Genomic DNA, 26,358 nt, shown 5'->3' with positions numbered 1-26,358 from the left:
CTTTCAAGCGCTACACCTGCTAGTAAAAGCAATCACTTTTTTAGGCTTTCTGGCTTTAAAATGTTCAAAATGCTTCTGGGTCTGTGAGAAAATGGCAGTCGGTGCATTAATCAGTGCAGCAGGCGCAACAGCTCCACCCAGACAGAGATTAGCAGCACAGGAAGGGAGGCAGCAACGGGGAGAACAGACGCCAAACAGAAACAAACTGTTTACACTGCAAAAATACTAAATATTACCAAGTATTTACATCTAGTTAGTGCAGTTGAAGAGATAAAGCTAACTTACAAGTCACTTTTCAGCAAATATAGGAGCTTGTAAGTTAATCATTCCTTAATTTCAATGAAAAAAGTGAAGAAAATTATGTCTTACTAGGGTTAGCTTTGTTGCTAACATTATGTCATATGCATTTATAATTTATTCTTACCTGAAGATTTATTTTTCTGGTTAAGAAAAAATTCAATTTTACCTGGAAAATATGTTTATTTTTTCAAGTGTTTGGGTTTTATTGAATGATGAAGGTTTAAAGTTTTCATTACACTGCAAGTTAATGTGAAACCTCTTAGCCAGTTTCTAGTGCAAATATCTCTTTACACATGAAATAAAACTAAACTGACTTTTCAGCAAGATGAGTTTTTTTTTCATGTGAATAATTTCTTGGTATTGCTGAGAATCCACTCAGATTATCTCACTTACAACATGGGAAAAACTTGTTATAAGTCAAATAATCTGCCAATGGAACCAGTACTTTTTCTTGTGTAAGTTTGTTGTGTCTTAATCCAAGTGCAATAAGATATTTGCACTAGAAATAGATAAAAATACTTTCTTTTTTTTCAATGCTGTTCCAGCGGAGGAGAAATACAAAACAGGCTTTCCACACAAACTGAAAACATTCAGAAACGAAATGACTCGTATTTAAATGATAACGTGACGGCGGCGATGCAGGAAGATGCAACTCACAAGAAGCCTAAAACAGACCAAAAACTTCCTGCGTTTGCCACCTGCACGCCCACACGCTCTCCTGTACACTCTTCCTGAACCCATCGGTTATCAAGGGCGTTGGAGGCTGCGTGAAGCAACCACAGCCTGGGTGGAGTCAGCACCTCTCTGACAAAACACCCATCATCATTTGGCAGCACACCAGAGAAAATTATCCCTCTGTGTGACGCCGTTCCTCCGCTCATCCCAGAAGAATCTGACGGACTAATTTTGGTCCGCAGCTTTGATGGCTGCAGCCAACAAACCGGTCACTTCTTAATCCTCCCTGGCGGCCGGTAGCAAGACAGAAATACAGAAGTAGCTTCTTAGCAGTGTGTGGTGAGCGTGTGCATCGCTGTGTGTGTGTTCAGTTCTTGTTTCACACACTGCCGGTGGGAGTATGAGGAAGTAGATGTGACGGCTCTGCTGGAGGTCTTGCAGTGTGAGCTCCTGTTGCTGGTTTCGGCTGTCCCTCTCCTGGATGATGGCCGCAGTCTGACGAGGTCGAACCGCGGATTTTAGCGGCACACACACGCAGCCGACACACACTCTCTGGACGGTGGACGCCTGAGGAGGAGAAGCCCACAGGAACAATGGTAAAGCACCCCACTTTCATATCCTCTGAGCTGCTTTGACTTGTGTGAACTCAGGTGTGTAACTTTTACATCCGCATTCAGATTTTATCTACAAAGTACAAACAAAAAGTTGGATTTTTGCAATTCTTCTAGTAAGAAAAGTTTTGAAGCCATCAGTTTGATGGCTTCAAAACTGATAAAACAATTAATCTACCTGAACTTGAAGTAAAACAGCTTTTGTTTATGTGCCAGATGAAGGCGTCAGACAAGTCAAATTTTCATCTTTACATGACCAGAGATGTGTTGGATTGTTTAAACTTCAAACTCTGTTGAGATTCAGAGACTCATTCTGCTCTTCACAGCAGCAGAATGAGTTTCCCCTTTTTCATGACAAGCCTTTTTATTGAGACTGAAGCTCAAAGCTGTAAAATACATGAATTATTTGCTTTAATTCGTAATTTAAGGTTGAATTTTATATTAAAGCATCAGTTTGTACACAAGGAACAAACCTAAAGAGAAGATTTAGGGTTTAAGTGTTGCATTCATTCAAAAATAAGCAGCCAAATCCATCATGGTTCATTGATCAATCTCTTGTGTTGCCTTGAGGGATTTATTGCACTCTTTGGGGTAAAAATGGAACAGGGGGCTGCTACAGGAAAAGACCCCAGAGCATGTACAAAAGTTGCAGGTTTCACAAGAGGCAGGGCTGAGGTGAGAGGAGGAAGTGGACTCACAGGAGAGGCCGGTAGTTTCTGTCACAACACTTCCTGAAAACGCTGCCTGTGACTCATGCACACAATCTCTTAAAGATCATCCAAAAGAGCAAATTCACTGTTTCTGCAGCCTCCAACGACTCCTTTCAAAATAAAAGTCACAGCTGACCTCATTGCCAGTGATGATCTGTGTCACAAATTGATGGATTTAAAAAAAAAAAAAGGACATCTCCTCTAAGGAAGATGAAATTGTTGAGCAACTGTGTGTGAAGTTCCGGTCTCTGCTTCTCTTTCTTAGGTCAATGATCAGTTTTTAAGAAGATCAAAGTGAATAAATGTTTTAAAGCAAAATTAAATGTAGGTTGATGCTGTCAGTAAAAAGTTTCTGTAAATTTTGATTTGTGCAAAAGGAGGCAGATTCAGATCCAATGAACAATGACGTCAACAAAAACCAGATTTTCCTGAGAAGCACCAAGATGTGATTCGCTAAGACATCTCAAGACAAAACCACTGAGAAAAAGTCTATTTTAATTTATCTGAATAAATTACGTGTCAATCGCTCAAGATTTTCTTCTTCAGTGTTTTGTAGCGGATGGCAAAATCTGTGCTTCACCTCCACAACTGACGAGATTAACTGTGGCAGAAGATAATGACAGTGAGAAGTCGGAGTTGCTCCCAGTGACAAGCCGGCTTCGGACGGCGTTCCACTTGATTTTTCCGACTGGGAAGTCAGAATTTCCCAGTAATGAGTATAAATGGAAGCCGGCATTAACCACCCGAAGGAAAGAGAGAAGATTTCTGTGCCTGTACATGCTAAGCCAACATGTATAAATCAGGGAGATCATGCTAACTCCATGCTTAGTTAAAATCCTGCCATGAACTGAAGAAAAGGCATGAATTAAACGTCTGATTCAGCAAAAACAAGGATTTTTTACCTTCACATTGGGGTTAAATGGAGGATAAACCTTAAAATGTTGCATAAAAAGAAACATGTTAAATGTGATATTATCAGAGATATCTGTTGTCAGAGATTGGGATAATAATGTAACTGGTGATCAGAAGTTGCAATATTGTTTTCAGTCTTTATTCAACAGTTTCTACACTTTTCAGATTATCAGGATTTTATTTTTTTTTTCAGCGATGAGGAGCAAAATGTTGCCTCACCGAGTTTAGTTTTGCACCTGGGAAGAAGCCGTAGAGTAAAATTACAGCAACAAATGATCTCAAAGCTCTTAAGAAGAAAAGGTTCAGGTTATAGAGAGAAATATCTTAGTTAAAAAAAATCTAATTGTGCCAAGAGGATCCTAAAAACAAAATGTTTGCAAGAACTGAGAAATTCTCTAAAAATGTGCCAAATTAGGTTTTTAATCCAGAAACTTTTATACAACGGATATTCAACTCCAGTCCTGCTATTTAGATTCATTCCTCCTCCCAAAACACCTGAATCAAATAAATGTCTGGTTGCGTCTGTAGAGTCGGATGCACATGATGAGGAGGAGGTTTAGTCATTAGCTTCAGCTGCATTGAAGAAAGGATGCATCTAAAAGTTGCTCTCTAAAATTATAGTTGTGCAATTTCTGAGAAATAAATGCAACTGGAGTATTTTTAATGCTTATTTCTGTTTTGTGATAAACTGGATATGGAGTTTTACGCCTATCGACAAGAAGCTCTGCGCTTTCGTTGATATTTTTTCTCTTGTCATTCCTGCTTTCGTGGAGGAAAATAACCTTCTTTTGACAACCGCTCCTTCTTTTTTGGATATTGTGTAGTTGGACTGATTATTGAGGTCAGGAGAGAGAGAGAGAAAAGGAGGAAAATAACAATCCATTTGTTTCTGGTATGAATGTGAGAAAAAAGCTTCTTCATCCCATTGATTAGGATAGCAGGTTATCAGTGATGCTGTGGGCCTGTTTCTCATAGAGTGCTTGGAATCACCAATTTTCTCAATAACATCCAATTATTATTTTTGAAAAAGTTTCATTTTGACACCGCAGAACCTTGTTAGCAGCTGGAGAAAAGTTGAGCAGAAGAGGAAGAGACGCAAACTGAACGCAGGAAATCTGCATCGAGAATTTTATTGTAAATAAATATCTGGTGGTAAGATGACAAAAGTGGGTTGTAACTGGGTTTTTCAGTGGGATAATGATCCGAAACATGCAGCCAAATCAACACAAAATGGTCCAGCAGATTTAAGCAGCCTCCAGATTGAAATCTGCTGATCTGAAGAGACTAAAAGAGAAGAATTAAGGATGAGCTAACGCAATTCTGCAAAATCTCACTAAGTATTTTTGATCTTGTTTAAGACAAAATTAACTTGCATGTAATTTTTCAGCAACATAAACACTTATTTTATGTAAATTATTCCTGGATATTGAGAAAATGTATTAATCCCACCAGCCGATTATTTAACTCATAACATGGAAAAATGTTTTGTTATGAGTGAAATAACTTGATAAGAGAGCTGCAACTTTTAAGAAATTATTTTTGATAAAAATAAGCTCATATCTTGTTGAGAAGTTCCTTAGTTTTAATTTATTTAGTACTCAGGTATTTACACTAGAAACTAGATTCTAAAAAAGTTTCTTGGCATCATCAAGTTTTGAAAGCCAGATTATTACGTGTAAAGATAAAAACCCAAAAGAAGAGTTCAGATGAAAACTGAAATTAATCCCGAACTAAAACACAGTTCAGCACTTTAAGGTCAGCTGTTCTGCTTGTGTTCTTCACTGCAATGTTCAAAAATGGATTGGGTTTTTTTCTGCTGTATTTTGAGATCAAGAGACATCAGCTGACCATCAGGAACAAAAACAGAGTAGATTAAAAAGCTTGTTACGTTCAGTGTTGCGTTATTTATAGGACCTTGTCAGGGTTCTGGTATGACTGGACCGGGCCTCGACTTTTCTGACAAAAACAATCTAGAAAACAAACAAACTTTACATCATGACATCACCAGAAACATTCAGGATGGCTTTCCAAAAATAACTTTGGATATGACCCAACTAAGAAAGTCAGTGTCTTCAGTCAGAGGCTTCCTCAAAGTCACTGGAATGCAGATGGCTACAGGACAGCCATTAGCATTTACAACAACGCTGAAGAAGCATCATCAACTTTACTTTGTTTCAGCAAAAACAAAGTAAAGTAATAATATATAAAACATCACCTGTAATAACAAAACATTGAAATAAAGAGATAAATCTAATTCAAACCACAGCAAAAGGACGCAGAAACCAGTAGAACCAGTAAAACCAAGTCTTTTGAGTAACAGCAGCATTTAGTTTCCATTTGGAATCAAGAAAGTCTTTTTGAATTTGAAACATTGCAGGTTTTTAATCAAACAACGCTTTCAGTGTTTACAATAAACAAACAAAACCTACAAAATACAGAGAAATATCTTTTTATTTCCGCACTGACTTGTTGAATCCGACGCTGTCTTAAATCTGTGCGCAGTCACATGTTTAGTGCTCACAAGGTGCAGAAAAGCAGTTTGGCTCTAGTTTTGGTTTGGTTTGATACAAACCAAACCTATAATTTGTTATTTTGTGAAGCCCTCAGTCATGCTGCCCTGAGCAGAGAGCCATGTTACCTACAGCTCCAGAGGCCACTGAAAATAATCAGTTTCTCTGATTTTACTCTTTATAGGGTTACGTTTGACAAAAATGAACTTTGGTCTTTCATTCAATGAACTACTGACAACATGTCTTTGAATTTCCAAGCAAAAAAAATCTGTTTTTATTTGCAGAAAATGAGAAACGGTAAAATTTACCAAAAAAAGACGCAGAGTTTTAGACCTCAAATGATGCAAAGAAAACAAGATCATAGTCATTTAGAAACAACGAAACCAACGTTTTCACTCTGTGAGAAAGTTGATTCTGATCTGTGAGAGATCAGAATCAATATTTGGTGGAATAACCAGCAGATTTTCAACGAACTCTTTGTGTTTTTCCAGAGCTGTAAAATCTCCACTGTTTATAAACAGAAGAAACATTTTCAATTTTACTGAGATCTTAGTTGTATTCAGCCAACAAGACAAGCAGTAGCAGTTCGAAACATTTTTTACGAGTGATTTCCGTGTATCATGGGATTTTTACATTTAAAAAAAACACTGTGAGTGTTCTTAGCATTTCCTGTGTTGCCAGAGCTTAATGAAGCAGACTGATCATGCCTCAGCTCTGCAGGATATTTAATACAAGAAGCGCTCGTCTTTCATTAAAATTACCCTACTGTCTTGCCTTTAAAGATTTAAAATGTGAGAAAATGCCTGAACTTCTTTCTCTCATCACTCTGATGATGAAACAGCACAGCAGCGAGCTTCTTGCATGTCTACGTCAGTCTCTGTCTCTGACCACAGACCACATTTTGCCAGTGACAAACCCTGAGCAGCTTCACACATCAAACAGACCGGCATCTTTTGGGGAAAAGCAAAGCTTCACGTGAATCTAAAGGTGTCAAACATCAGGTCAGCTGGATTAGAAGACGGCTCCTGCGATTGGTCAAAAGGTTTCAAGGTTGTACAATCGTGGCTTTTTTTTTTTCAACAATGTCCAAGAAAAAAAAAAGCTGTGCAGGGTTTCTTGAACTTGTTGCCTGGCAGCCGACCTCAGTTTCCTGCAACAATAACCACAACTAGTTTTGCTTCTAACAATGTCTGTGAAAATGCCAAACAGGCATTGCAAAAATTGTTCGTAAATGTCAGGATTTTATATAATTAGCCTTAAAAATGCTTTTTAAATCTCTTTCCAAGTTATGATTTGAAACAAAACTTTTTCAAAATAAGTTTTTTCAGGTCATTAATAATAATGACCTTAATTTTCACTTATTAACCTGCTGATCTTCCTGAATGCTTGTTTTTGTGCTGCAACCCACCACGTAATTTTGCTCTTCTGTCACATTTAAATGTTTCAGACCATCAAACAAGCATAACTTGACGAATTACGAAACTCTTTTTTTCAAACCTGTCTCTATTTGAAAAGTAATTCCCCTCCAGACCTCCTATATAGAAGTGTTTTGACCCACTTTGTTTGAGAGTTACTTCATAATTCAGCCTCATCAGAGGATTTTCAAGCATGGATATTTCTGTATAAACCTTGACAAGGCGGATCCAAAACGTGTGAATTGTTATTTTTGAGCCATTCTGGACTGAACTTGCAGCTCCAGACTTTCACACCTTCGCAATGTCTCCTGTGGGTCTGACGCCTCTTTTCCTAATTGTTAAAACCTCAAATAGTTCAGATTATTTCTCGTCAGTTCACATAATATTGTAACGGTTTTAGGAATCAGACCTATTTCCCTCCACGCCTGTGGTGGCGCTGCACCAAAAATCACTCGAGCAAAAGAAATATAAAAACCTCTCAATAAAACATGAGCAAAACTTTATGATAGGATTTTTTTCTTCACAAAATGTAAACAAAAATAGAGTCAGATTTTAGTGGTGTGGGATTTTTGTTTTGTGCGTATTTACCCAGAATGCCCTGCGCGTAGAGAGTCCGGCCTGTTTTGGTGTGAATGTGTAATCAAACTGTGATGATACAGACCAAAAAAAATAAACTCTGACACATTTCTACTTCTTATGTGGATACAAGTGGACCGGAAACCTCTTCGAAAGCAGGAAGCGGACGATAGCGCAGGGCATTCTGGGTAAATAAAACCAAAACAAACACGAGAATCAAGGGCGAGTGGGAGAAATGGCTCCTGGTATTTTAGCAAAGAGAAGAGAGAAATTCTACAACAGCTAAAATCTGATGTTTTGTTTGCATTTCCTGCAGGTTTGAAGTCGCGCTCATGTCTTCTTCAGACGTTTTCATGTTGTTTCCTCAGTGGTTTTTGGTGCAGCGCCACCACAGGCGAGGGGAAGAACAGGTTTTTTTCAATAAGCTTGGATTGTTTGATGCAGTGCAGAGTGAAAGCAAACCTCACCAGCTGAAAATATAACACTTTTGGTCCTCAGTTGAACTCAGTCTACCAGATTATTAGGTGTGAAAACAAGCATTAACTTTGATTCTCATATATTCTTCGTTTTATAGATCTTTTATATTTATCAACCTTCTTCATCTTGTCAGACAGGTTGTATTTGAGTTTTTCAGATCTGGCAGTTTCTCTTTCATTGTTGCTCTAATCGCGTATAAAAATAGTTTTTGAACTTGTCATCACACGAGTCCAGCTTTTGGAAACCCATCGGTAAAAATCCATATATTTCTGTAGTCCAGAAATTATGATACAAAAAATGTTCTTTCAACCTCCTTGATGTTTTGGCTCAGGTTACATTTGGTGAATATTCAGATTTATTGCTTGTTTTGGAACCTTTAGGTGTTAAAAAATGTAACAGTTTTTAAACCTTTTATGGTTAAAAAATGAGGAAGTGAACAAACAGGATCCGCTGCCTCCTGAACTGGGCCGATATAATAAAATCTTCCCTTTAAAGGTTTTGGTAATTACTGACCAGAAACTGAGGAACAAACTGTTTCGACACACGAGACAGACTCACATATTGAAACTGGCTTTTAGCAAAGCACAAGAGTTTAATTTGTGTTGCTTTTATACACTGAAAAACATTTGAGGAAGATTTAACTTGAACATCAAGATAATTTAAACCTTGTTTTTTAACGTTCTTATAGTTTATTTATCTTCGTTTGTGAGTTGTTATAACTTAATACTGTCAAACTAAATAAGTATTTCCCATTAGGCAATAAAACTGCCTTCACCTAATTAAGCACTGTCAAGTTAAAATATCTACTTTAAAAAAAAAAAATAAAAAAAAATTATTTGAGGTAATCAATGATATGAGAGGAAACATGAAAATAGATGGCTGCCAATTTTCAGAAGGGTCTTTTCCACTGCTCATTTAGAAGGCTGTAAATAAAATAAAAGATGCTCTTTGTTTAATAAAATGTATGGGTTTTTTTTCTAAATTAATGCCCTTTTTATGTTGTTTTATTGTATTTTATGTCTGATTCAATTTCCAACAAAAACAAACTTCTCAAGAAAGGAAAGAAAATAATTTTAATTCTAAATTTGCCTTAACTGTAATTTAATTTAATTTGCACTGAAAGATGAGCAGATATTATATCAATACATGTTTTATTTTTATTCTCTTAACTGACGTCTGAAAGCTAGCGTTTGTTTTATTCACGTTTGTTTTCACTTTTAGAAATTGCAAAAAAAATTTTAAGAGTTTGTGAAGTTATAGAACAGAATCACAAAGGAAATATTGATTTTATATGCTATGTGTTCTAACAATGTCTTATAGCACATATGTATGTGTTGTCGTAAAATTAGAAAATGTAGTGAACTTGGTCCATTTAATTTATGGGAGTTAACTTAAATCTTTTGTGAAGAAGTTTGATAATCTGAGGTTGTGCTTTTGTAATCCCGGACGTGTAAAACCAGGAAGAAACACCTGGATGACTAAGTTTCTGTGTTTCAGGCGAAGTACCACTGGCAGAGTCAGAATGTGAAGCAGAGCGGCGTGGACGACATGGTCCTGCTGTCCAAGATCACAGAGGATGCCATCGTGGAAAACCTCAAGAAGAGATACATGGACGATTACATTTTTGTATCCTGCAAGCGGTCAGATAATTATCAGTTTTAACTTTACTAAACGAAAGGTTAAAAGACTTATCAGATTGATTATTATTTAATGGATTTTATGCATCACTCTGCTCTTATACATAAACAACCCAACGTTTAAACATATATGGTCATAAAAATAAGAGATTCACTCTTCCTCCTTACTGCCGACTCACTTCCGTCTTTTCTAAGCACAGCTAAACTTTACACTAACAATGAAAGTACTGTTTTATTCACATTTAGGAAATCATTTATATGATTTGCATCTATTATTTGTAATTATGAACAGTAGTTTAAATCTCAGTAAAAGGCTGTTTTGATTTGGATTTCTTTTAAATAGTTTTACAAATATTTAAAAACGTTTGCATGTCTGCATGTTGGAGTTTTCACCCCTTTTGTTTCAACAAGGCTGTTTCCTGAAAGCCTATGATGAAGCTTTTTCTCTAAGAGTAAAAAAACTTTTTGTCTCAATTTGATGCCATTTGTCACTTGAACTCTGAGTTTTATCACAGCTGGGGAACGAAGTTTACAGTTTAGCTCATTTACATGAAATAAAAATACTGTGGTATCTTCATCTGCTACTAAATCAGCCATCGGTTCCACTTTGAAGACAGAGAGTTGGTGTACATTTGATTATTCCTCGGTTGGATTGATGTCTGGGGTTTTTTAGCTACCAGGAAGCGTGTTGATCTTATGACCTGTTATGGTCAGAGCTGCAGGCGTTTAGGAAACGCTGAGATCATCCAAGAATGAAGGCATGACTTCACTTCCTGGTTCCCCGCCTACAGGCTGGCAGCTGTGGGCCCGAAGTCTGTCAGTCGACTGCAAAATGCATGACAAATATCTGAGATTCAAATCACACGCTGGATCACTTTAGCTATGCATTTAAAATTCAGTAACCTAAAAACAGAATAACATAAATCATAAGTTTACATAATCAAAGGAAAAATGCACAGATCCAATATTAATAGTCTAATTGGATGCTTTGTTATTTATGTTACATTATATTTAAAAATCCTTTCTGAGTCATTTGAAGGAAAGTTTGTTGCTGTTTATTTTTTACGTTTGACCAAAGTCGTCGACTTGTTTTTGTCTGTTTCAGTTTCTTAATTATTTATTTCATGTTGGCTCTTATAATCCTAATTACACTGACAGAATAAATTACATTTGAATAGTTTTTTATTTCATATTTGACCAAGATTTTGAAGCTTTTGGTGCATTCAAGTTAGACGATACACTGAAGTTTTAAGTTATTTATCTGAATCGGATCCATATCAGCCGATCCTGAAAGTGGAACGGTGCATCTCTGATTCACATTTCTTCCACATGCATGAAAAAACAAACAAACTAAAGCGACTTGTTTTTGTTGCAAGAGTTAATTATGCTGACATCATTCACAAAAATACATTTAAAGATGCATTTGAGATCAATTTGCTTTACAAACCACAAAATGTTAGCTGTAAACTTTGATTTACATCATGCTAATAGACTCTTTTATTTATCTGTTTTTCTTTTTTCTTTTTTACTAAAACAGAAAAATTACAAAATAAAAGCACATTATTGCGTTACTTTTCATATATTCTGACATCTGTAATTTTGGCTCTCTATTCAAGTTAACCTTGTCACTTTATTTTTTTAGTTATTTTATGTTTTCATAGCCATTTTCTTACTTTTTAATTTGTGTTGTTAATGTTTTAAAGTGTTTTAAAAGGTGCTGACAAATAATATGCATTATTATTATTATTATTGTTATACTTTGCTGTATATTTTGCAGCATTAACATCAGATTGACTGTGTTCATTATCTTTTCCTTCAGAGAAGGAAAATGTCAGATAAAATCAAGATATTTTGCATTGTGTAGGTGCAAGACGAAGTGGAAGGACTGAAATATCTGGGTCTGTTTGTGACTTTCTTCAAAAGAAAATAACTCAACGTATATTTAATTTTTAAAAATAGGACTGTGGTTCAATCTGTACCAATGATTATATGAGACACAGCCATGTTTTCTCGCTTTCCTTGACTCTGTGCCTCAGACGTACATCGGCCCTGTGTTGATTTCAGTGAACCCGTTTAAGCAGATGCCCTATTTCACTGACAGAGAGATTGAACTCTACCAAGGCGCCGTGAGTGAAGACGTCTTCACATGAACTTCTGCAGACCTGTGGTTCGTGGTGGAGAACCTCTTCCTGCTCCTCTTTACCCCAGTTTCTGTCTCTCTTCAGGCCCAGTATGAAAACCCGCCACACATCTACGCCTTGGCAGATAACATGTACAGAAACATGATGATTGACAGCGAGAATCAGTGCGTTATCATCAGGTGAAAACTCAAGTTTTATCAAACTGCACATTTTCTTTTTATGTCAATTCCTCTTTTCTGTTAAATTAAGTAAGTGAAACTGACTTTATTTACCAGCTTTCAAGAAAAATCACAAAACCTTGTAAAACATTTTAAATCATTTGAAATAAGTCAAGTTTTGCTGCTTTTTAAAGCTGATTCCCATCTGTTTAAGCTGTTAAAGTAGCACAGATTTCAGCAGGTACGTTGACAAAATGTAACTCAACTTTGCAGTGTAGCATTTATTGGTTAAAAGCTTACATTTGTTCCCAAAAGTATTACTTTGGTGAAAACATGAAACAAGGTTCCTGGTTGTAAATGTAGCATAGACGACTAAAGTGTCCAAGAAATAATCTTTTCTAGAGCCAACATTCAACTTTAAACCCGACTGATTCAGATGACTCTAATAAAGGAAATTACATGAATAACCTAAAAGTTTTACTTTTATTTTTGTTATGGTTTGACTTCAGCGGGGAGAGTGGAGCTGGAAAGACAGTGGCTGCCAAATACATCATGGGTTACATTTCCAAAGTGTCTGGAGGTGGATCCAAAGTGCAGGTAGAAACAGGAACACACAGCATGTGTTTTATTTTTGATTCAAAATAAATATGAGTAATTGTTTCTTAATGACTTGTGTTTATGCATCATAGCACGTAAAAGACATCATTCTTCAGTCCAATCCTCTGCTGGAGGCGTTCGGAAATGCCAAGACGGTCCGAAACAACAACTCCAGTCGTTTTGTAAGTCGTTTTATTTCTCAAAATTTAATCACCTGACACAAGACAAGCTGTGGCAGGAAGTCGCATGTATTTTCTCACAATCTTCAAAATATTTTTATGCTTCAAAAACTGTATTTATGTGATTAGTTTTTATCATTGTAATACATTCTGCTTTTATGTTTACAGGACATATTTTGTGTATTATTTTAAATATTTTATTTAATTTTATTTACTTGCATTTTTTATTAGAAATGTATGTTTATACATATTTTTTTAACAATTGTATTTTTTTCATGTGAAAGAATTTTGTTAAGTTAGTTTTTGTGCAGCCCCAAAATAAAAAGATGTTCAAACAACACAAGTAATGTTGGTTCAGCTAGCATTAGCATTAGGATTAGCATTAGCTTTACGCATGATTGGTTTAATGCCTGCAGAAGATAGCCTGGCTTTAAGCATATCAAACTAAATGATCTTGACTCTGTTTCATTTCTGTAAATAAGAATTCCCTGAAATAAATGTGATACAAACACTATATTTATTTAGGCCTGAGATGCCAGTTGTTATAATTTCTGGTTACAAAATGCTAAAAATCCTTGCCTCCAACACAGAGAATAACACAAAACCAACTCGACTTGACTCACTTCTTTCTCACCACTAATGCTAATGCGCTAATTTCACACCATTAAACCACACTAACTTCCACATGTGCAGCTTTAGCTTGTGAAATTTCCTGTAAGCCTCGGTGAAGCATCATAAAGTCTGTTTATGGGTCACTGCAGCCTCATGCATGCACACAGCGTTCTCGCTCACAGCATTAAAAAAATGCAGATTTCTGTTCCTGCTGCGGAGCTTGGTGTATTTCCTATCCCAGCAACACAAAACAATGTGTGTAGCGGCGCAAATGTGACGACTGATTTTGTGTTTACCAGGGAAAATACTTTGAGATTCAGTTCAGCAGAGGTGGGGAACCAGATGGTGGCAAAATCTCTAACTTCCTGCTGGAGAAGTCGAGGGTGGTGAGCCAGAATGAGAGTGAGAGGAACTTCCACATTTACTACCAGGTCAGAGGCGAAAGAGCACAGCGCAAAACATCAGCAGATTTAAACCCTAATCATATATTTGCAGTAAAGAACAAGTTACATGTTTGACCTTTCACCTGCACCGTCTGCTTCCAGTTGATAGAGGGCGCCAACGCACAGCAGAAAGAAGGCCTGGGCCTCATGACTCCAGACTACTATTACTACCTCAACCAGTCTGGGACCTACAAGGTTGACGGGACCAACGACAGCAAAGATTTCTCTGAGACGATGGTATTTACTCATGAAAACCACAAACACTCCTGTGGAATATCTGGAATATCTGGATATATGTGTCACATCAGAGCAGAAACTGTGCAGAGATCCACTGAACAAACACATAACGTGAAGGTGCCCCTGCAGTAACACCACATCTAAACCTGAAATTAAAGTATTACTCTAATGAGGAGTGGTTCTGTTTTATAAATGCGACTGGCCGTGACAAAACCATGAGCAAGTCCAGGGCGATTTGAGATATTTACAAATTCTTAACGTCTGGATTGCACGTTTTCCAATAATCTCAAAAACATGGAAATAAAAAAACAAGTGCTTCACTACGAGTGTTATTGAGTCAATTTCATTAAAAGTAATTGAGTAATTTAAAATAAAATAAAAATAGATTTAAGTTCCTGTGGCAGAAACAAAAATTCTCTTCTCTTATAAAAATATTCACCCATTTCTATCAATTGTAATTTAGGGAAGATGATTAAGGCCAATAAACAAAACAAAAAAGGATGCTGACTTTAATCCCAGAATTATGAGATCAAAATCAAAATTATTTTTTTCCACAGCCCTAATTCTCTTCTGTAGTATTTATATATTGTATTTAATCACCAATATATCATTTTAATTAAATAAAAGTGACAAAGTTTTATGTCACTTAACCATTATTATTTTTAACCACAATAATTTGGTATGATAACTTACATGCAGTACCTCGCCGACCACTAGGGGGCAACCCCGCACATCCCTTGACTCAGTTAAGGTCAGTGGATGCTCATGTTTTAGGAATAAAAACACTGGAACAAATACAAAATATTACTAAATATTTCGGTTTAGCTTCTCGTTCAGGTGTCTTAGTTCACTTGAAATGAGGCAAAACTAAAAAATAACTTTTCATTAAGATGTAGGAGCTTGTTTTAAGTCAATAATTCCTAAATATTGGTGAGAAAGTTAAACAATCTGCCAGTGGAAAGAGACATTTCCAGTATTATAAGTGCAATTATGTCAAGTAATATTTTTTTGTGTCCGATTTAGGCAACATGTAGTAGTATGTAGAAGTTTCATGTTCAGAATAGACAAAACTGTTGTTCCAGGTGACAAAATAAATGTCCAAATTAAAATAATAATAATTGCCCCAGTATATTTTACCATACAACTGATATGGAAACCCCCACTGTAGGTTTACCTCTATGGCTAAAACTTTTTTCAGGAAGAAATGTACCAAAACATGTAGAGCAGAATAAAATTGAGCGTCCATCTGGAGGTTTTGTGGATGTTTTTAAAGCTAGCTAGTTAAGTCCTATACATTTTGAGTTAAACTCTACTTCCTTGTTTTATTGCCTTCTTGGTGTTTTATGTGTTTTTAATCTACACAGATTTATTTGTTTATTTTTGTTTCCTTGTAAATGTATGAAAGCGCTTTATAAATGAAGCTATTATTATGATTATTATTATTATTATTATTATTATTGTTATTATGATCCGTGTTCATCACTGAGCTGTTGCTCATTTGCAGGAAGCCATGCAGGTTATCGGCATCCCCAGTGACATCCAGGCTCAGGTGCTGCAGATCACAGCAGGTATCCTCCATCTGGGCAACATCAGCTTCATCGAGGCCGGAAACCAGAGCGAGGTGGAAAGCACAGACTGTGAGTGTAATATACAAACTAACATGAACCTCATGAACCTGGTCCCGTGGTGGGACAGAGTCACAATGCTCCTCCTCTGAGGGTTATGAGTAAATTAGCGCTCACCATTGCAAAAGCAGTTAATCACAGCTAATTGTTAACGTGTGCTCAGCTGATTTGTTAATCTTCTTAAGAGTGCTTTGTATAGATAGATAGACGGACGGACGGACAGACAGACAGACAGAGTGTTTTGTACCGAAATAAATGAAACACTAACCAACTGCACCAGTTATAGATAAGGATTTAGGAAAACTGTTAAAACCAAGTTAGCATGAATAGTAATTTATCTCATGATGCTACAAAAGTACAATTTTATGTAAAATAAAATGAGTTTATTCTTCTACACACTCCTTTGAAAGTCTAAATGTACTTTACTATTGTTTTTTTGCTTTTGTTTTAAATTTATTTTGTTTAGATGTTGCATTGCTTATTCTTTTATTTCGCTACGTTTGATAAAGTCAAATTAAGCAGAACCAAACCAAACATTTTGATACAAAATAGTAATTACCATATTTATATTTCGGAGCCACTGCCTTATCATTGAAGATTGTTTTTTTTTCTCAATAACTTATGTGTTTTGTGGTTGCTTTTGTTTGTGTCAGTGCTTGCTTTTCCTGCCTACCTGCTGGGAATCGACCCCACCAGGCTGCAGGACAAGTTGACGAGTCGAAAGATGGACTCCAAGTGGGGCGGGAAGTCCGAATCCATCAACGTAACGCTCAACCAGGAGCAGGCGACTTACACGCGTGACGCCTTAGCCAAGGCCCTTTATGCACGTCTCTTTGATTACCTTGTAGAGGTTAGCATGTCATACTGACCTTTTACAACCACAAGAGGCTAAATTAAACACATTTTGCTCAGCAGAGCTTTGTTTTATGTCCCTCTGACTGTGCTCTGTGTACTTTAGGCCATAAATAAAGCCATCCAGAAACCTTATGAAGAGTTCAGCATCGGTGTGCTCGACATTTATGGCTTTGAGATTTTTCAGGTTAGTGCTTTCACAGCTTACAGATGCATAACATTTATAAACAGGCAATAAAACATAAAGTGGTGGCTTTATTTAGTGATGTAATATGAATTGTGATGTATTTTCCTCTGCAGAAAAATGGGTTTGAGCAGTTTTGTATAAACTTTGTCAATGAGAAACTGCAGCAGATCTTTATTGAACTCACTTTAAAGGCTGAGCAGGTAAACATAAAATGTTTTTTGATTTCTTTTTCACTAAGCTCTGCTGTTCCAAATCTCCTGTTTTATTAAGAATGCTTTCTTTTGAATTATTTCCTCAGGAAGAATATGTTCAGGAAGGCATTAAATGGACCCCCATCGAGTATTTTAACAACAAGATTGTGTGTGACCTCATTGAAAATAAACTGGTAAGCTAAATATTTTCCATAAATGAAAAAATATTGACACCCTTGGCAAAGATGCATACAAGCCCTAAAAATGTGTTTTATTTGTGTTGCACAATTTCCCACATAAGGAATTTGAAATGTCCAGCCTTTATTTGTACATTTTCTTAGATTTCCTCTAAAATCAGTGTAACTAGAGCACTTTTGTAAATTGTTTTATAATTTATATCTTTGCATTACAGCAAGGCCCATTTCAGTTTGTCATTATTCAAACTAGGAAAGACAAAAGATTATATAATTCGACATGTTTAATTCAGTCAAAACAATAATTAAGCTTAAAATAATTGAAACTGAAACAAACAATGAAGGTTCAGAACCACATAAAGCTTCTTTTGTTGCTGCTACGTGGAATAAAACCTGCATTAAATTTTCTCAACATCATTTTTACTAATTATTACATTGAAAACAGTTTTTTTGTTTGTTTGTTTGTTTGTTTAAACAGTTTCCGACAGCTAGAAACAGTTTCTAGCTGTTTTATGGAAACCTTTAAACTGGTGCCTCCTGCTTGCAGAGCCCTCCTGGCATCATGAGCGTCCTGGACGACGTCTGCGCCACGATGCACGCCAAAGGCGAGGGCGCAGACGGCACACTGCTGCAGAAGCTGCAGGCCGCTGTGGGAACCCACGAACATTTCAACAGCTGGAACTCTGGATTTGTTATCCATCATTACGCTGGGAAGGTCAGACTTATCTCATCTGGTGCAGAAATTCTAGTTTTTAAGTTGATTTTTAAGATGTTAATCACACCAGCAGGAACAATAACGTGGGAATCACAGGTGAAGTTTAATTTCTCCTCAGGTGTCGTATGATATCAATGGATTCTGTGAGAGAAATCGAGACGTCCTCTTCCCTGACCTCATTGAGCTCATGCAAAGCAGTGAATTGTAAGCATTTTCAGCAATAGTAAAGATCAATTTGTGCAATTCTTGTTAAATTGAACAAAAATCTAATTTCTTGCTTTAGTAACTTCATCCGCAGCTTGTTCCCTGAAAACCTCAACATGGAAAAGAAAGGGAGGCCGACCACCGCCAGCTCAAAGATCAAAGTAAGTCAATGTATAAATAAGTAAATGCTTAAATTTTCCATGTTTAATGTATTAAAAACCTGTTGATGCTTCCAACAGAGACAAGCTAATGAGCTAGTGAGCACTCTGATGAAATGCACACCACACTATATCCGCTGTATTAAACCAAATGAGACGAAAAGGCCGAAAGACTGGGAGGAGAGCAGGTCTGCATGCACATTGTGACGAAACAAAGCATCCAGCAGGAGATTATTGCATGTTAACATGGATATTCTGACTGTTTTCAGGGTGAAGCATCAAGTGGAATACCTCGGACTGAGGGAAAACATTCGTGTGAGGAGAGCTGGATTTGCTTATCGCCGACTCTTCACTAAATTTCTGCAAAGGTGAGTTTTTTTCTGATTCGTGTTTGAATGAGTTTGTTCTGAAAGAAAACTGAGATTGTTTTGGCTCCAGGTATGCCATCCTTACGGCTGAAACATGGCCGTGTTGGAGGGGACCAGAGCAGCAGGGGGTCCTCCACCTCCTCCGGTCCGTCAACATGGACACCGACCAGTATCAGATGGGACGTACAAAAGTCTTTGTCAAGAACCCAGAATCGGTACTGAGAACTACGATGCTTAGACAAAATATGACATGGCCGTTCAGACTCCAGAGGCTTTGAAAACTATTGGATCTGTTTTAAATTTTGTACTGCTTATGGAAGTGGCTCAGATGGGATTATTTTAGGGGAAAATATTGGTATTGGCCATTTAAGTTCATATATGGGTTGCATTTGGGTAAAAAAAAAAACGCATTTGGGTCACATCTCCCTGCTGTGTGAATGTGATCACAGAATGACACAGGAGAGTCAGAATCAGAGAGAAACGTCTTTCCAAACTGCATTCCCACTGCAGGGTTGGGCTGCACCTCGATCCCAGGAGTCGACCTCGTCTTCCTCCCACTTGTCCAACAACTGGGCAAACATTAATGTTTTTAAGGGGTGCACAAACTTCTTGCCAAGAAGCCAAATTGTCAGCTATGAAGTACTCGCAGTAACCTATTCAAGCATATACTGTTTATTTAAGCAAATAATCTTTTTTTTTGCATATGAGAAGAAGAATCTTAAAATATATTTTATGCTATATTATTATTACTTATTTTATTGTAAAAGCTACATTTCTTCTACGTTAGATGATGATAAGCGATACTAAATAAAAAAGTTGTTTAATATTTAGCATGATCACATTCCTTTTCCTCTTCAGCTGTTTCTTCTTGAGGAGATGAGAGAAAGGAAGTTTGACACCTTCGCCAGAACCATTCAGAAGGCCTGGAGACGGTACAACGCCAGGAAGAAGTACGAACAGATGAGGGAAGAGGGTGAGCAGCGCCGACCGCATGGGTTTCTCCGTATTGCTTTTCACGCAGCCTGACTTCTGTTTTTTAAACATGTCCTCACTTCCTCTCGACACGCAGCCTCAGACATCCTGTACAACTCGAAGGAGCGAAGGAAAAACAGCATCAACAGGAACTTTGTTGGCGACTACCTCGGCCTGGAGCAAAGACCCGAGCTGCGGCAGTTCCTGGCGAAGAGGGAGCGCGTCGACTTTGCTGATTCAGTCACAAAGTTCGACCGCAGGTTCAAGGTGCCTGTCACAAATAGGGGTCAAAACACAAAAGCTTGTGTTCACTGTTATTCTTCCCCTTTCTTGCAATACACAATTGTCAGTTCTTCTTTTTCTTCTCGCACAGTCTATCAAGAGAGACTTGATCTTGAGCTCTAAGGGGATCTATCTGATTGGTCTAGAGAAGGTGAAGAAAGGGCCTGAAAAAGGGCAGATTAAGGAGGTGTTAAAACGTAAAATGGAGTTTGCAAACATCACCGGCGTCTCCCTCAGGTAGGCTTCACACTTTTATGATGTTTAAATGCTTCTGTACCAGAAATAAATTAAATAGATGAGCATATATGCTGCATAACATGTGGTTCTATGAATACAGAATTATTTCAGATGATGATGCTCTAATTTCTAATTTTATTTTATTTCTGTTTCTAAGAAGTACTGCTTCCTTTTTCTTTTTTTAATCTTAGGACAGAAGTGTTAAAACTCCTTTTCCCTCTTTTCAGTACCAGACAAGATGATTTCTTCGTTCTGCACGAGGTCCAGTATGACAGCCTGCTGGAGTCCAACTTTAAGACAGAGTTTCTCAGTTTGCTCTTGAAACGCTACGAGGAAGTGACCCAGAGAAAGCTCACCATCTCCTTTTCTGACAGGTAGAACAACAGAAAGTGTTCAGAGGCCTGATGAGCCAGAAATAAAAGGATCTGACGCAGATTTTCTGTGTTTCAGACTGGAGTTCAGAGTGAAGAAGGAGGGCTGGGGCGGAGGAACCTCCAGGGTCGTAGTTTTTCAAAGGGGTCAAGGAGATTTGGCTCAGCTCAAACCGGGAGGGAAGACTCTCACCATTTCTGTCGGAGACGGTCTGCCCAAGTCCTCCAGTGAGTCAAAACGAATAATTAAAGTATCTTTGCTGCAAACTTTATCATATCGTTCTGTTAAGATGTTTTAATACGTCATTTTGTCTTTAGAGCCAACCAGGAAGTCTGGTCTAGATGTTCGAGGAGGAGGGAGAAACCATGTATCTAACAGAGGTGTGGCTCTCCTTAACTTGAATTTATGTTCTCATTTGCATTCACTTTGTTTGCATTTTGATTTAATTTATTAATCCCTGGCACAATGGCTGTACACACCGGTATCGTTTACTATTCTAACAGCTTTAAGCAGCATCAGATTGCACTTTAAATTCATAAAAGTTAGAGCTCAATTTTAAGGAAACAAGAAGTAATCGTACTTAAATATATTGCATTAACAAATCACAGGTGAAATTTGTATTTTATTTACTTTCATTAAACACTGATTGATAAATTTCAAGTTTTTATTTTGCTGAATGTATCTCACAACTACTGAAAACTCAAAATTTAACTTCAAAAAACAGAAGATGGAAAAATGGCATATAGGATCTAGAAAATGGTCGTCATTAAAAGTAAAATGATTATGACGAACACTAAAAATTAGTAATTGTTTATTACATAATGTCATTTCTAGAAAATATCTACCTCTGCAATTTGTAATAATCGATGCAAAATATAATAATAATATTATTACAAATGTGGCACAAAGTATTGTAAAATGCATTCAGAGATTATATTTAATTTTGCAATGATTGTTACATAATGTGGGCTTTGATGTTGTATTACATTATTACATTACAACATATTACAGGGTCACTACATAATGTGGTATTACATATCCTCTCAGGTAGTGCTACATCTGACTGAAAGTTGAGTGGAAGGAAAAAGTGTGGTAGAATAAAAGGCAGAGCTAAGATCAATTTTAGAGCGCTGCTGGTTCCACCAGTATGTGCTGCAGTGATTATGATATCACTGCTTTGGATTGGAGTGTCACCAGGAGGATTCATGCAGAATTTATTTTGTCTTATGTGATAATCCAGGCAAGAATGGTCCTTACACAGGATAAGCTGAATTTGTAGAACCAATTCAATTCAGTGCATTTACAAATCACAACAAATATAGTAGACAATTGCCTTGAATATTTGTTATTGTTGTCAGTTGTGACTAAGCTCTGAGCTGCAATAAAACAAAGTCTGGAGCATTAAACTTTATGTTCTCTAACCATAGAAGGTTAGAGAACTGAACTTCTATGAGTTCAGTTCTCTAACCTTTAAGAGGAAAACGTGTCTTCTAACTTTTATTTTATTTTTTCTAGGACATGCCAATGGCGGAGCCAAGTTTTCTAGAGCCCACCCCAACCAGCAAGCAGATATCACATATTCCTCCCCACACAAGCAACCCCGGCCTCCCAACGCGCCGCTTCCAAAACTGGACTCCCAACGGACCCGCCGGGCCCCGGCCCCCAACCAGCCCAACCAGGGGAACCTGGACTTCCTCAACGTGCCTGACCAAGGCATGTCAGGGTAAGAGAGGCCAGCTGGTGAGACAAACAAAAGGTGCTTTGAGAGGATGGGTGCAGCGCTGAGTAAAATCAGTGCAAACACGTTGCAACAGGTTGTTAGTCAAGGTGAGGTCTGTTTGCCGCCATGTGGCATGACACAACAAAAAGTGCCTGTTTATAAAACGTTCTGTCCTTTACAGAAGTACCGTCAGTACAAATAAGGAGCCTAAGGTGGAAAATGTAAAGAATGAAAAAGCAGTTTGATAAATGACTGACGGACACCAAGAAAAATAAAATCACATGAGCAATAAATTATTATCAGTAACAGGAATTTTAAAATATTGTGCCAACGGTTGAGTTAAAGAGGCACACGGACTTGACGAGCTGGTCGTGTCACCTTTCGATTACCACCAAAACTTTTCTCTCTTCATTGTACCTCTTTCTTCTGTAATTAACGTTGTTCTGCTAGTATTATGGCTTTATTAAATCTAATTGTTTGCTACGCACTTGTGGCCAGAAATACTTTTCACTTTCAACAAACTTATCTGTAATAACTTTGTGGAATTTAACATTTAATTTCCCTTTGGGCTCAATAAAGTATTTTTTTATTTGAATTCAAACCAACATCAAAATAAATACACAATTTTGTGCTTTTCCTATGCCTGGCTTCATTTAGCTGATTATATATTTTCTTTGCTTGTCACTCTTTTTCTTTGTGTGCATTATTCACACCCCTTTACGTGTTTGTTCTTGTTTTGTGCTAGGAAGCAGAGGAAAAGGAGCATCAGCCATCGACCTCCTCCTGCCCCGAAGCCTCAGCCGCGACCTCAGGGTCCGCGCTGCCGGGCCTTGTATCAGTACGTCGGACAGGACACGGACGAGATCAGCTTTGAGGCCAACGACGTCTTCGACCTCGTCAAAGAGGGTATGTGGCCAATCAGATTACAGTAGTGCAGTTTGAATTCCTGAGTGAAGATTCTTCAAATTAAACAAAACTTTTGTGCTACGTTTGTGCAGCACCAGTTTTTGTTTGTGCCACTATCATTTAAAAAATATTAATAAATGTTTCCAGATGTCAGCAATGGTCAACAAGGGTAGCCCACATTAACAAAATCCAAAATTTTTTTAGTGCTGCAGCAAAAAAAAAAAAAATTTTGCTGCGGTTATAATTTTAAGATTTATTTTTATAAAAGTTTTCAGAGGCCAACCTGTTCCTCCCCTCCCATTTTAACAAAATCCAACAAAATTGATATAAATCAATTATGCTATATTTGTGCTGGTTTGTGCTGCGACAATATTTGTAGCATAGTTGAAAGATGTCGACTGGTTGATTGACCTGTGATGACCTCTGAAAGCATTTATTAATATCTTAAAAGCAGCACAAACAAAACATTTGGCAGCGCAAACGTAGCACAGCTGATTGACAGAAAATTTGCTTGATTTTGTAAATGTGGACTGGCTGGTTGACCTTTGATGACCTCTGGGAACACAGCGGCATAAAAGAAATTGTTACGACACAAAGATACAACCTTTGACACCAATTTGGTTTAATTTGAAAAAAAATGGAGGCCCAACTTCACTCAGGTAGCTTGAATTCTTGATCTTTGATGGTGGTTTTTGTTTTCCCCCTGCAGATCCATCAGGCTGGTGGACCGGCAGGATTCGAGGAAGGGAAGGCCTCTTCCCCGGTAATTATGTGGAGAAGATTTGATGAGGACTTTTCAGGGACATTCTTGTGTTTAACAAGAACAAGGCGTGTTTCGTCCATGGCTGCAGATCCTGTTGGCTTACCAAAAAAAACCATCCTGAGAGTTATTCAAAGTTGCATAGAGGATCTAGTGTAAGGGTGACATTTTGCTGACATTTGAGCCCTGGCTAATTACCTGTGGCAGCATAAGGTACGAAGACAAGACAGGAGGCGTCATCATGATTGTTAAAACAGGACGACAATGAGCTGCTCCGGTTTCATCTCCTTTAAGTCAAAGGATCCCGCTCTGAATGGCCTCGCAACAGGATCTTGGACTTTATCTTCCAGAATAACTCCGGGCTTCAGCTGAAAATGAACTGAACAAAAAGAAACCTGTGTTTACCTCCATGCAGTAAACAAGCTTTACAGCAAAAACATAAACTTGACTGATACTTTGGCACTCAGGTAAAGAACTTGCTTCAGATCAAATCAGATCTTTTTGGAGGAAAATTGTAGTTTTTACTGTTTTTTTAAAATCAGGATTATTGGTATTTTGTCATCAAGGAATATATTTTCATACATCTTAAAGCAAATTATTTGCATGGGCATATTTTGCATTGACAGTAAGTTATAAGAGATGTTGCAGAAACAAATCAAAAGAAAATTAATTTACAGATATATCGTAATTTCTGGACTATTGCGAGCGTCTGAACATTGAAATATGGACTGAAATTTTTTTTTCCAACAGTGGCTATAACACTGATGCTTAAAAAAGAAAGGAAAGGTAATTTATCACTATCTTCATCTTCCTCCAGTGCATTAAAACCACTAAAGTCGTCTTCGGTTTTGAATAGCCTCACACACTTCCTCCGTCTCTTTTCCGTTTTCACTTCCGTCTTGGGAAAATTTTGTTTTGTTCTCTTCATCACACAGCAGTCCAGCATTTAAAAGCATTTATATTTGCCACATCGCAGTGTTTTCCACATGTGAAAAACGCAGCAGCTTATAGTCCAGAAATTACAGTATTTGTACATTTCTTTGTTTTATGTTTGATTATTTTTTAAATATTAAAATCAAGTATTTTTAAAGTATCTTGTCTTTTGATTCCTTTATTTGGAAGTGGCAAATATGGCTGCAGTAAAGATGAAATCATAGACTCCAAATAATTAAGATATATATTTAACTGAGCAACTGTGACAGTTAATATCACATATCATCAATCATATTTTTGGAAGCAGAACAGTTTATTTCAACATTTTGTGTTTTTCTTGTGTTCAGTTTTATTTGCAAAGGATGATTTTCTTTGCTAATCCTTTTTGACAGACTATAATATTAAACTCTTTATCACACTTCACCGAAAGTCTTTTGAGAATGCAGCCTATAGCCAGAATGTTAGAGAGTTGTGTTAGTAACTCGAAAACAGGTTTGTTCACTTAAGCTAACGCTAGCCTTTAACCTGCTAAGCAGTTAGCATAAACTACTGCCAAGCTACATGTTAAACAGACTTAAGTCTTGAGTAAGAATTTGATCACATTTTCAGATCCAGAGTTTTTGAGGTTCTTGATGGCTGCAACGCAACACAGTTAGCCTAGCATGCAACACAAAAGCAACTGGGTTCAAATAATAACTGCAGATTTTGGGGGATTTGAATGTTACCGTCTAGCTCTAAACTATATATATATATATATATATATATATATATATATATATATCAGCACTGAGAGGCACTCAGAGTGCCTCTCAGCGCTGAGAGGCACTCAGATCAAATAAATGACTTGTTACCAGGCCTGTTCATAGCTGAGCCTGGTCTACTGGAGTAAGGCTGCAACTTAAAGTTGCAGGGATGGTAGCTCTTGAGGACTGGACTTGAGCACCTCTACTTCAGACCATTCCATAAGCAGATCTTGAACTCCCTCCTCTTTCCACCTCTCTGAGTAAAGCCTCCTTGACATGTGCTGAATCCAGCACATGTCAGAGAGTTGGCTCCCTCACTGACACTCTGCATACACACTATGCTTCGCAGTGTTCCACCTGCAGGTCTTGAACTCAGACCCATCGGAACCGAACCCATGTCTTTACGCAGTGTGCCAACCGAGCACTGACCCATCAATCCGATCGAACTCCTACAAGTACCTCAAAGTCGGTCTTCTGTGTTAAACTTTAAAACTCCAGCTGTCACTCTGGGTAAAGAGTGTGCTTCGGACCGTTCCACACACAGGTCTTGAACTCAGACCCATCGGAACCACAACCCATGTCTTTACGCAGTGTGCCAACCGAGCAACTACCCATCTTTCCGTTCGAACTTCTACAAATACCACAAAGTCAGTCTTCCATGTTAAAGTTTAAAAAAGCATGCCTTAAGCAGGCTTTGAACTAAGAACACACGGACAGCAACCCAGTCTCGATCCACTGTGCAAACCAAG

General features: G+C 37.5%; 1 protein-coding gene across 1 annotated transcript; it reads left to right on the top strand.

Annotated features, from left to right (window-relative positions):
* Positions 1-1,151: 1,151 nt before the first annotated feature.
* On the top strand, positions 1,152-25,026 carry myo1f (myosin IF). The gene is made up of 28 exons (XM_055048067.1): positions 1,152-1,571; positions 9,684-9,812; positions 11,860-11,949; positions 12,049-12,143; positions 12,632-12,719; positions 12,812-12,901; positions 13,810-13,941; positions 14,056-14,190; positions 15,695-15,827; positions 16,469-16,665; positions 16,774-16,854; positions 16,968-17,054; positions 17,153-17,239; positions 17,787-17,954; positions 18,073-18,158; positions 18,238-18,319; positions 18,398-18,504; positions 18,586-18,684; positions 18,755-18,899; positions 19,543-19,657; positions 19,754-19,923; positions 20,030-20,175; positions 20,403-20,549; positions 20,626-20,774; positions 20,865-20,927; positions 22,063-22,270; positions 23,013-23,173; positions 23,883-25,026. The coding sequence occupies exons 1-28, from the start codon at positions 1,569-1,571 to the stop codon at positions 23,957-23,959; spliced, it is 3,270 nt and encodes a 1,089-aa protein (XP_054904042.1). The 5' UTR covers positions 1,152-1,568; the 3' UTR covers positions 23,960-25,026.
* Positions 25,027-26,358: the final 1,332 nt, after the last annotated feature.

This window comes from Poeciliopsis prolifica, unplaced genomic scaffold (genome assembly GCF_027474105.1).
Source record: "Poeciliopsis prolifica strain line A6 unplaced genomic scaffold, Auburn_PproV2 SCAFFOLD002, whole genome shotgun sequence".
NCBI lineage: Eukaryota > Metazoa > Chordata > Actinopteri > Cyprinodontiformes > Poeciliidae > Poeciliopsis > Poeciliopsis prolifica.
This window is presented reverse-complemented; position numbering and strand designations above follow the sequence as displayed.